Raw genomic sequence first — 13,075 nt, 5'->3', positions numbered from 1 at the left:
AAAGTAAGAAACTTTTCTCTACTCTAAGATACACATCTTGTAAATACAGCTATTTCCCAAGCTTTTCAGATTATGCAAGTGACTGCACCAAAACTAAAGGTGGGGCAAAATTTATGTGGGCTTACCCAAAGAAAGACAGCTCTGCTTTGTGGTTGTGGGGAGGAGGGGAGAGAGGAAGAAGGTCAGAAACTGCTGTAAAAGGTGCTCGGTGGTCAACTTTGCAGCAATGACCCCTCCCCCCGCCCCCAGGAATGTGCATAAAGGTACGAAACTTGGGTGGCACAAGTCTCTATGTGAAAGCAGTGAGGAAACCAGCACCCACCCTCCGTCCCCTAGTAGCCAGCAAATGGAGGCGAATGGCAGGCTGGGTTAGGACCTACTGTGGGCATTATGCTAGTTGCCCCATTTAAAGGGGGGCTGGAAAGGAATTTTTCCCACATCACCAGAATTGGCTTTGGTGGAGTGGGGTTTTTCTCCTTCCTCACAGTGGGTGTCAGGATGGACCCTGTCTGGTGAATATAAAAGGTGGTAGGCCATATGTCGCAACTTATTTTGTAATATTGGATGGATGTTCAGTGCAGGTACTCCATAGGGAGGGCAGCCAGTGACCAGATAAATAGCCTGGTAAAGGACTTAAAAGGGGGTACTGAATAAAGAAACAGAATGGGGGAAGGGCTTTGGGGACTCCCATGACTGGTACAGCAGGGAGCCAACTCTACCCCCCATTCTCATAGCCCCTCCTTAAATTTCTTGCGAGGCTGGTGGATGGCAAGGTCCAAGTCATGGGTCAGTTGGGGGACTTGGATGGAAACAAAGGGGGTCTGGTGAAAGCCCTGGAGAATTGATTTGAATAAGCATGGATTTGCCTGCAATGTACACTTTATCTGCCGGGTAGTCCCAGACATCTATGTAATAAAGTTGCGGCCTGATTAAAACCCATAACAAGTCTCCTGTCCTTCTTGCAGTATACCCAAAGTGTATTAGTGCAGACTATCTAACCCCAAATGCACATTCAACAATATAAGATCATTTTCTGTGTATTCTGCATGTGGGATAAGTTAGTATATGTAAAGAAATCAACAAACAAATTTAAAAAGTCCTGAAATTTCCTTTCATTTAACCATAAAATCCACAATATGTGCATAGTTATTGAACTGCGAAATATCAAGGGATAAATCCTGGCCCCATTGAAGTCAGTGGGAATTTTGCCTTTGACTTCAACAGGGGCCAAAATTTCACCCACAGTGTACACTAGGACCCAGCAAAGTGCTGAGCAACCTCAACTTCCATTGTGATCAGGCTCTATAGGATGCTACACACACAGAGCTTGTGCCTCCCTTTACACATTCTTGGACGGTGCCCCACATACTTTGAGAACTGCTGGTCTAAAACAATTGGTATATACATTCAGCTGCATCCTTGTGATGTATTACTAGGTGCTGCTTTAAAACAAAAAAAAATGAAGTATCAGTTTTTCTTACATTTACAGTTTTTTCCAGGCATATTCACTTCCTGGTTGTTTCTTTCCTCCTTCCTCCCACCCTCCACTACATCTGCGGTTAATGTTACTCAAGAGAAGAATATATAGCTAACCTTTAATCTAAAGAGTTCATCCTGAGTGAATGAGTTTGTAAGAAAACTGTGGTGTATAAATTATGTCCTGTGACTAGAACTAAAGTTGTCTTGTTGCCGTTATGCCTTGCTTCCCAATTGCTATGCCATAGAAAGCAGTGTATTATCTATTAATGGGCAGGGCCATAAATGTGCAGAAATTTGTAGAATTGTATGTGTTAAATAGAACCAACTTTTGTGAGTGAGATTACAAATCATCTCAAAATATTTGTAATTCTATACACTCCCATTAACAAACTTATTTTATTCAGTATGCTCATGAGTGGCTGGACTGTTGCTATAATTATAGCTTATGCCTATTCTTTGATAATTAGAATGTTCTCCTCCTCCCTATGCAGCTCAGATGTGGGGAGGGTTTGTCTGGGTCAGCAGAAGAAAGAAAACCTTTTGCCCCTTTAAAAATTACACACACATCCTTTCCATCCCCCACCACCCCGTGGGCATCAGGCTCCTTGTGGCTTATCAATGGGACACAAGGTTGCAACATAAGCCTATTGACTCGTGTGTCCAAAGGGAAGGTTTATAACCTCTTCTCCCTCCCACGGGTGCCGTTCTGCACCATAAGAAAAGCTGCTTCCCTCTTCACCTTTGGGATTAGAGTAGAACTGGGTTTTGAAATCTTGCTATGGGCATCATTCTAGTTGTCTTTTGGGGCTTGGAAAGTCAGTGGTCTGGGCAATGTGGGTTTTTTTTGTATTCTTCTCAGCAGCCTAGGGACCTATGGGTAGGTTAGGTTGTAACCATATTTTTACAACTTTATAGGTGCCCAATGTAGGTACTCATTGAATAAGGGTTAAATTCCCTGATAAATCAGAATTGTAAGAAGGTTAGCAGAGGGCTGTCCTAAAGAAGGTGGAGATGGGGCTTCTAATATTTGCTACAGCAAGGAGACATCTTCTTCTTCCACACTTTTTTCTTAACCCCCATGCCATGGGGATGTATTGGGGTCCCAGCAATGATACTGAGACCAGGTTAATTGTTTGCAGGGCTGACAACAGCCATCCACCAAGTGAAACAAAGTAATGGGGGAACTGATGGCAGCCCACCACCAGTTGGCATGGATTTTAAAAGAAGGATGACCTGCTTTGGATGAGTTATTCCTGGGTAATTTCCAGATGTGTTAATAACTAAAGTTGTAGCCTTGTAAATTGCATTCTTGGGATTTTATCGTTCTTCCTGTGGTGTTCAGGGCAAAGAAACATGAAAATGTTTCTGAGCGAGGTCATTCCTTACTCAGTCGCCAAAAAGAAAGTGTCATCCTAGACACTTAACTGTTCACCACAGACCTGTCTGTCAGCTATGTTCACGTATGTTCTCTGAACATGTCATCAGTCTGCTGCTTTTCAAGAAGCCATATTATACTCATTTCAACGATACGTGTGTGTAGAGTTATAAGATGTGGATTGCTGTTGGGAAGTGTGAGAGTACGTAATAAAACTCCATTTTTAGTGGTTTAATAAAAAGGAATGAAAACTAAATGGTTGGTGAACCTGTTATCTGTATTGTTAGTTCAAGTAACACACTTCTTTTGTACCTTCTGTCCAAGTTGCCCAGTTAAAGCTACTAACATATTGTTTTACTTTGAAAAGATATAAAATATATTTTTGTAATTCAGGCAAAGAGAAAATTTAAGCTGCAGCATTGCATTTTCTTGTATTTACTGTCTTCAGAATGTATGTGCTCAGAAAATAGGTAGATAGATTTAATTTTATGTAGAGCCCAATTTTCCAGATAAATTTGCCTAAAACAGCTTAAACTGTCTTTCCTAATGGGGTCTACTTACAGATAATAAGCCTATTTTTCATACCTTTGATAACTTAACTTTTGTTAAATGCTTAGAAATTATCAATAGGAAGTCAGAGACTCTGTTGTAACCAGGATACCTTCTTGCCAGCTCCTGTTTTACAAGTGACTAGATGGCTAAACAAAAAAGGATAAGAACGAACTGTTTGAACCCATTATCAGAATTAAACAGTGGTTAGTAATAGCACTAAACTAAAAAAAGACAACATTTAAAAAAAAATGTCATATTTGTGGCTTTAAAATATTGTGAGAAACATTGCCAGAATGATGATGTATTTTATTATGGAGTTACAGTATTTAATCAACATTTTCCATGTCCATATTACAGTGGGCTAGTTCAAGGTCAGACAAACTATATTTTAGACACAAGCAAAAGAAATCCTATTGTTCGCATTCAAAAATAAGTTAATTTGTAGAATATTTAGCATTTTTTCTTGAATTCTTATTATGCTGTGAAGCTTTTTTTTCATAGCAGTAAATGAGGAGTTTATTTATTTATTTTTTAATTTCCTTAATGTAGCAATGCACTACTTGTAAGCACAGAAAGTGGTTACATGCAGGATTGACAATGGAAAGAAGCTACACTCATTTTCCATAAGTTTTACTGAAAGCTCCCAAATCCATTGTTTTCACTCGCACACTGAAAATATCAGAGCAGGCTGGCAAAGGCAACAGGTCACCTTTTGTTGACTAGATAGTGGTGTCTTGAATAGACAGGGTGTCTTCCAGGCAATGATTACAGCTGATGCTAGGGAATGGTTGACTGGAGTTTATCCACAAAATTTGACTTTTTGTAGTTGTTCTATTCTGGTTTTGCCTGCAAATTCTGTATAATATGGTAGGAGGTCTTTAGACATTCCTCATGTAGACTGTGTACTGCTGAAGTTATTTGCAGTTGTGCATTTCATTTGCAATATTAAATTAAAATATCTGTTGAAACATAGAGTAACTTGATTTAACTGATAATGGTTGAATGACGTGGGGCTACCAAAGGGGTTAAAGAAAAAACAATAACCAAAAACTGAAGTCTAATTTTGACCTAGGAATAAAACTCCTGCAATCTAGGTATATATGAGAATATTTTAAAGGTCTGTTCAGTTTTTAAAAATGTAATGATGTTATTAATCTACTGTAAGAACTGTTTTGATTTCATCATTATATAGTAAAAACTCCAGGCAGATAAATTCAGAACTGTATATTTGCTAAAAGCTATTTTTAAATTAAAGCACCTTTTTAGTTTCTGAGGTTAGCAATATGTAGCTTTAAGTATTTGAAGTGTATTTTTTTAAAGCCAATTAGTTTAATGCTGACTGCTAATTTGAAACAGCATTGTGTTTGTTTGTTTAAGGAACTAAGCGTATGTTTGTCTGAAATCTGACTTTTACATGCTCCGCACCTGCACTCACACACACAGTTTATTCTCCTCCTCAAATGTGGGTGTACGCAATTTAAAGTCAAATTTAATTAAATTTCTATTCAGTTTTGTATACGGTGAAATACATTCAGAATTAAAATATTGTTAACCTTTGATAAACCACAGAAGTAGCTCAATATTGTGAAACTGAACAAATGTTAAAATTAATACAGAACATGATAATATATTTTCTAAAGTCCTTCAGTGACTTTGCAGCCCAAGTCTCATTGAAAGTCAATGGGATTTAAGTTCTTAAAGCTGTAATCCTCTAAAGATTTAGGCGCATGCTTAACTTCATGTACAATGAGTATTCCATTGGGACTATTCAGAGTGCATAAAGTTAGTCCTCGATTCTGCAAAGACTTACGCTTGTGCTCACTTTAAAAATGGGAGTTAGGCTCCTAAATTATTTAGTCACTTGTGAAAGTTTTATCCTATATCCTCCAAGTAACTTTCAAACAAATTAATCCTCACAACTCCTCTGTGAGGTAAGTGGAAAAGAATTGTTATCCTTAAGGATATAGGATAAAACTATATTATACTGTACTGTTATGTGTTTTAAGCTTTGTTATGGTATAAAAATAACAAAAGGAAAATAAAACATAAACTGCACTGAATTAACTTCTTAATCTATTTAAATGGAAAGGGGCTGATGGTAATTTTTTACTGTTACTGCGGTATGTATGAAAATTAAAATGGTAGAAGATGAGCTCAGATTAACAGGATATTGACCAGGTGTACTTGAAATAGCAGTTCATTAGGTATGTGTTAATTATATGAGATTACTTCTGAAATGCTATGGTGGTTTCATATTTTAAATTGCTTATTAAATCATTAATTTTCTAGCAGGTAAATAAGCCTTACATTGTCATCTTAATCTCTGCAGATTTTACCTTTCTTACCATGTCGTCAGGGCACTTAAAGCAATAACAACTAGCTTTCTAGAAATACTGTGTTAACATCTAGTTTGTTCAAAGAGGATTTATTGCTTCTGCTCTGTTTTTGTTTCTATCATGTGTCTACCACTTTCAGGCTTAAAACTGCATGTGTTTAATTTTTGTTTACTTTTTTGTATGACTAATATAGATTCATAAAAAAATATCAGAATGTTTATTAAATTAAATTATCTTCTCACTGACAGTAATATGACTTGTGGTTACACCAGGCTGCTTCAGTCTATCCAGAGGATCATATACCAGGAAGGATTTGATGGATCCTATCCCCAGGTACTGAGCAACTTCAGTGTCTTCTATAATCATGTAACTAATGTTTGTTTTCAAAATTCTCTCTGGGGTTACACATGAAAGGTCTTGGAATAATTAACAGCAGACAAGCTGTTTCTAAGCATTGCTGAAGTAAACAAGTAAAGTAAATAGAGAGCCTGGTTCATATGTTAATGTGTATTTGGAATTTTACTTTGTTCTCAGCGGATATGGGTAGACTGTGCAAATTAACTGTAAACCAACATTTTTTAAAATGCTTATTCTATGCTGTAGCTGCTAAAATAGGTTGCTAAATACAATGAAACTAGGCAAAGTGTATTTTCCCCTGTAGATTTTTCAGATGGCTGTTTTAACAACGTGGAGTTCAAGATTAATTCACAAAACTATTAAGAGCTGGCAGTGTATTCCATGCTGTGAGGTTTGGGGTTTGTTGGTAAATTAAAAGACATGTATGTTTCAATAACAAGAATTGAAACACAAAGAGCTATTATAATGCCATTTTAACTTAGATTAACCATTTATAGCTCTCAGAACTGCTTACCTTCAGGCATATCTGTAAATACTCATAAATCACAGAATGAATCATTCAGAATAATTTTTTAAAGACAACAGTTTCAGACGAAAACTTTTTCTAGTTTAACCAATACTCAACTGACACCTTTCTTTGTCTTATTCAATCATTCTTTGCAGTTCACCTAAATAAAATAATCAGTCGTGTGGTGATGCTTAATTGATAGATAATTATATTATCTTCATTGCTGTTATAAAATAGCAACTTTATTAAGGTAGAAGTTAACTATTATTGGTTCTGGAGAATGTCAAAAAATATAATATGCTATATACTACTAGGCAGTTGAATTAAAACTATGTGGAAGACAGCCTTGGCTGCTTTTCTGTCTAGGAGTATTTTTTAGTAACATTAACTATATGGAATACTTGTGTGTTCATGAAGCTTATTTTTGCAGTTTTCAGTCTCTGCAGAGATTCATGGGCAAGCATGTTTTCCCTTTGGTGGCAGTGCCCGTCTGGAGAAGTAAATTGGTCCCTGACAGGCACCTCTCCCCACTTGCTGTGGTAACCATGACAACAGGCATGTCATAACAGTTCCCACAGTATAGTATGCAGAGCTGCTCCTCCAACAAGATGACAGGTCCTCTGGAAGCAAGAAATCTTACAGAATGCAAAAAGCAACAGAACTAAAGTGACATGAACACCCTGGGAACCTTCAGCCGCCAAATAATGTGCTACTGGAAAAGACTCCAGTAACTGTGTTTGTTTTTCTTAGGTGTTGGTTTTAGCTCAAATATAGAACCTATGTATATTCCTGAGAAACATTTATATTTTAAAACAAAATGATGAAGTCCTTGATTTTTGGATAGTTTTTTGCAAAAAATTAAGAATAAAACATCAACTAACATTGTTCAAAGGAATACTCATAATGTGCACTATTTTAAAATATTTTGTTAATATTAATAAAATCAAACCCAAAAAACTCCATGCAGATAAATTCAGCACTGTATATTTGCTAAAAGCTATTTTTAAATTAAAGCACCTTTTAGTTTCTGAGGTGAGCAATATGTAGCTTTAATTGTTCAACTGTATTCCTTTTTAAGCCAGTTAGTTTAATTTAGAAAGCCATTAGATCATGCCTAGATACTAATTTCTGCTTCAGGGAAGATATAGAGAGCTTGAAAATGAAAATGATTTGCTGGAGCTGAAATGTTACTTTTCTAGAATGATCTTTTCCCTATTCACAACCTTTCTTCACACAGCATATTTTGCATGTTTAGGTAGCCCTGTATAATACAACACTAATAAAACTACATTCAAAATTGAAATTAATTGTGGGCCAGATCATGCTCTGGGTCTGTGACCTATAGATCTCCCACTTCTATGGGAAATTCAGCTGTTTCTATGGTATTGCACTCCTTTCCCTTAACTGAGTCCTGAGAGAGGCTTTCTCTATGGCCAAATAGAAAGAGGGTGAACCTGGGACAGGCTGCATCTCCCCTGCTCCCCTCTTCCAAAAAACTAAAAACAACCCTCTGTGAAATTGTATTAACTTCTGAGTGGTGCCCCCCTCCACCTGGAAGAATCCCTTCTCATTGATAAAAAGAACAGGAGTACTTGTGGCACCTTAGAGACTAACAAATTTATTTGAGCATAAGCTTTTGTGGGCTACAGCCCACTTCATCGGATGCATGCAGTGGAAAATACAGTAAGAAGATATATTAGACACACAGAGAACATGAAACAATGGGTGTTACCATACACACTCTAACGAGAGTGACACTTAAGGTGAAAGCAGCAAAAGAAAGTCCTGTGGCAAACCCTTTATAAAGCATACAGGACTTTTTTGGAAGCGATGAGCTTTCGTGGGTGATACACTACATGCATCCCGATGAAGTGGGTATTCACCACAAAGCTCACGGCTCCAAAAAGTCTTTAGTAACTATAAGGTGCACACGGATTCTTTTGGGCTGCTTTACAGATTCCAAACTAACGCGACTACTCCTGATACTTGACGGTAGGTGAGCTATTACCAGCAGAGAAGAAAAAAACTTTTGTAGGTGGTAAATCAAAATGGTCTCAGTTTGCACCATTGCAAGAGTTGTGAGGAACAGTGTGTGTGAGGGAATAAAATCGAGAAATAGGTTTTTACTTTGTTGTAATGCCCATCCACTCCAGGGCTTTAATTTAAGCCAATTTAATGCTGTCCATTTTGCAAATAATTCCAATTCAAGCCATCTCTCATTGGAGTCTGTTTTGAAGTTTTTTTATTGTATATTACAAACTTTTAGTCGTAATCGAGTGACAGGGAGATTGAACGTATTCGGGACTGGTTCTTTGAAGTTATAATTCCTTGATGCATGAATTGTCGCTACCTCGAAAACCTCAACATTGATAGAGCCAAGTTGAAGCTGGAGGAAAAGCCAAAAGGTACATGTAAGCACAGGGCTCTGCGCAATAGAAGAGCTCTGCTTTTGTGTGGAACCCGCTCTGAGATTACAGGGATGGTGGCCAAACCCCTACTTCTTCTATACAGTCAGAGACAAACCTCATGGAGTTTCTAGATGTCTTTGGCAGTTGTCCATGTAGGGTCTGGCCCCTGAAGCAAGGCTTAAAGCTACTGCTTCAAGGATGTCCCATCTGTGTAGAGCATACATGGGCATACATGCGATACTGTACTCCTGAATATGGAAAATTTTTAGAGCTTGTTCCATTGGTCTGCACATGCATAGTTGAACTCCTCAATAAACTCTAAACCAAGGAGGCATCAGTAGCCAACACGAACCAACATCTCTCCAGTTCTTTCTTAACCACTGTATGCTTGAGTAGAATGCCAGTCGACTTCAGTCTCTGCTTCTGTAAATCTGTGAATACAATGTAAGCTTTAATAGCTTAATATTTTAGTGTTTTACTGTTTTTATATTACCATGAGTTAGTTTTAGGCACTCTCCACTCTGGGGAAGCTTCTCCCTCCAAAAAGGGATATCCCAAGACTTCCTGGGTTCAAACAACTGCTATCCTGTCGGTTCCTGTCTCTGTAGTGACAACCAACTACCGCTCCTCTATGCCGAGGAACTCTATTGCCATCAAGTGCAGCTTCTGCCATTCCTTCCATCCCCAAACTCATGAGGGACGAAAATTCCATCTGCGGAAGCAGCTCATGGAGCAGGCTATGAGACCCCATTCGGAATCAGGTTGAGGAGACTCCCCTGTACATCAACCTTAGATAGTGAGCAGCACCCCTCCAAGCATGATCTCCAGAGTAGAGACAAAAACTCTTAGGCCTAAGAAACCTTTTGACAAGAGTAGAGGACATGAACATAGGCATAAGGACAGATCTCCGTCCATTTCTTCGTCTAAAGGAGAGGATCGCTCCCTGTCTCAGTCAAAGTTGGGTGAGCCACTGCACACAGGTGCTAAAGAATTAGGTCCTCATAAACATGTCAGAGAATGAAAGGCAAAAAAGGAGGATCTGATTGTTCCAGATCCACCTTGCAAACAAGGAGCTGTACCCCATGGTTACACCTGGCAGTCGAATGTTGGGATCGCACCCATTCTCCATGCAGGATCCCTCAAACACTAGACCTTTGGATGACTAGATCCCCCATTGCCACCCCAGAAGCCCCCAAACACCAGGGGTACCAAAACATTCACCTTTCCCGAGGATATCTTCGCTTTGTCCTACCAACCATCTCCCCCTGCTACCATCTCCAGTTCTTCTTCAAGACGTCTCTACACCCAGGGACTACCTTGAGGGGAAGAATATTACCCCCTGCTATGTCTACATCTAACATTCTCCCACTTGTTCTATTAGCACTACTGGTAGAACGGGAGCCTGTCATCTCATCAAATGATCCTCCTAAAGAGGCTTCCCTCCAAGGGAAATAAATCCTGTTGGAGATGAGGAAGGATTTGGAACCCCCCACATACTTCTGAATACAGATATGCAGGGGATAGCTGGTGCGGGATGCCTTGGGGTCCTCTCCCTCTGGCGGAGCCATACAGCAGATGTCCTGGATCCGTGTGGGAATCACACCAAACCTCCTTTCCCAGCTAATACCAACTGGCTTCATCAGAATTTGCAGAGGAGGAAGAGAGAGCCAGATCTGCTGGTTCTAACTGATATGTCATCTTCCTGACTGGATTAAGTGATTGCTCCATCATCCACTGGCCCACCCAATGGTAACAAACAGTACTAGGACTAGTTGCAGAGAGTGGCAGCCAAGCTGGAGGTACCTCTCAAAGTGGTCCAAGACACACAACAGGACCTTTTGGACATATTCTGGCCCTTCAAGGGCAGACTTTTCATCCTGCAACCCACCAGATCAGTATGGCACACCTGCCTCTTGTGCCCCTACCCCAAAGAGAGTGGTATTTTGTATCAGCTAGGGTGCAGTGTTTTTATTCACCCACCCAACACCGAACTCCTTAGTGGTGCAAGCAGCCACAGAAGCATTCAGGACACAATATTCTAAGGCAACTCCAGCTAACAAGGGTGCTAAATGCCTTGATCTCTTCGGTAGGAAAGACTGCTTATTGATTAGTCTCCAATTCAGGGTCACTACCTACCAGGAGTTGTTAGCAAAATAAAATGTTCTTAATTATTCCAAATTTACAGATTTTAAAGACAGACTTCTCCAGGAGGACAAGGCTCAGTTCTTAGCCCTCATTACTGAAGGCAGGCTAATAGTCAAAACATCACTTCAATCAACAGTATGACTAATATTGCCTCCAAAAGCCATTGCCACTGTAGTCATGGGGCAAGAGTCATGGTTGCAATCTTTTGGGGTTCCCCAGGGAAGTTCAGAATACCATCCAGGACCTTCTCTTTGATGAGTCAGTTTTTTTAATGCAAAGATCAATGAGTCTTTGCATACTCAAAACGACTCTGCAGCAGCCTTACAATCCCTGAGCATTTACACCCTTGACGCAGAGAGAAAACATCACAAGCAATCCTACCTCAGGCATTCTGTCATCAATGCTCATAGGAACTCACGCATAAGAAGCAAAGGATTCAAAGACCCAGATATATGGTTTCTTCTACAATTATCACCCAACCCCACTCACCATCCAAAGGATTGTTTTGATGATAAATGTCAAGGGCCGCAGATCAACACTGATGCTATTCTTCATTAGCCCCAACGTCACTTTGTTAGCCACCTCATCCACTTTGCTCTCAACTGGACAGCAATAAATACAGACAAATGGGTAGTAGACATAAAACATCAAGGCTACCAGTAGAGTTTATTTCAGCTCCCTGCCACAAACAACCTTTAAGATCTTTTTAGGGACCACTCTCACAAGGAGATTCTGCATCAAGAGGTGAATTCTCTTCTTGAGAAAGAGACCATAGCATATACGCTCACTCCAATGTCAGGGGAAGAGGTTTTACTCCCCATATTTTTTGGTCTCAAAAAAATCCAGTGGATGGAGACAGATTCTCAACTTACACTAATTGAACGTATTCTTCTGAAAATTGAAATTCTGCATGGTCACATTGGTATCAATAATCCCCTCTCAGGAAGAGGCACTTTGTTCACAGTCCTCAACATGAAGTACATTTATTTTGATACATTCACCAATTCCACAGGAAGTTCGTCATATTTCCCTTTGAGCTGGACCACTTCCAGTTCTGAGACCCTCCATTTGGATTAGTTATAGCACCCATGGTGTTCACAAAGGTCCTTTCAGCAGTGACAGCTTGCATGAGACTAAATGGTTTCACTTTCTTTTCATATCTCAACAACTGGTTCTGATGGGCAGATCCATCACGGGAGTCCAGTTGGCAATTACATTCCTGCTCAGTCTTCTATCTTTCCTGGGAATCTGCGCCAATTATGAAAACTTTATTACCCCCCATGAGGTCCATAGACGTCATAGAAGCATTCTTGGACACGGCTACAGCAAGAGCCATTGCCCCACCAAGAAACTGCACATCATGAGCGATCATATAAAACAGGTCACTCTCAAACTTTGGACCACAATCAAGACTTGCCTTTCTATCCTCAGCTACATGGTTTCATGCACCCACATTACAACATTTGCCAGGCTCCATCTCTACAGTGTACAGACCTGCTTTGACTCCTTTTATTCATGAGAAAAGGACAACATCAATGCCAAAGTGTCACTTCCACTCAGGGTTTTGTCCTCTTTCACCTGGTGGACAAGACCAAAGAAAGTAAGAGTGTGAATTTCTTTCCTCACCTCTACACCCAAGGCAACTATAGTCACAGGTGCTTCCCTGGTAGGTTGACGAGCTCATATGAAGAATTATCTTGCACAAGGCATCTGGACCCTTCAGGAGGCCAGAATGCACATTGACTGAATTGAATTAAGGGCAGCCAAATGGAACTGTTTCTCCTATTGGTCACAACAACACCAGTTGCCTCCAGATTGCCAGAATCCCCACACCTAAAATAATTACAGAGCTTCATATGAAGCATACCGTACACTTACCAGTATTTTTGTCGAAAGTATATGTCTCTGATGAGAA

At 39.6% G+C, this 13,075-nt stretch overlaps 1 protein-coding gene across 2 annotated transcripts in view; it reads left to right on the top strand.

Moving 5' to 3' along the window:
• ELP4 (elongator acetyltransferase complex subunit 4) overlaps window positions 1-13,075 on the top strand; it is a 335,509-nt gene that overhangs the window by 97,384 nt on the left and 225,050 nt on the right. For both annotated transcript variants that reach the window (XM_075065212.1, XM_075065213.1), the window contains one exon: window positions 5,991-6,075. In XM_075065212.1, the coding sequence (XP_074921313.1) occupies window positions 5,991-6,075 (85 nt within the window). The remainder of the gene's footprint in view (window positions 1-5,990; window positions 6,076-13,075) is intronic.

This window comes from Chelonoidis abingdonii, chromosome 4, assembly GCF_003597395.2.
Source record: "Chelonoidis abingdonii isolate Lonesome George chromosome 4, CheloAbing_2.0, whole genome shotgun sequence".
NCBI classification, from domain to species: Eukaryota; Metazoa; Chordata; order Testudines; family Testudinidae; genus Chelonoidis; species Chelonoidis abingdonii.
Note: the sequence above shows the minus strand (reverse complement) of the source record. Positions and strands in the feature narration are given on the sequence as shown.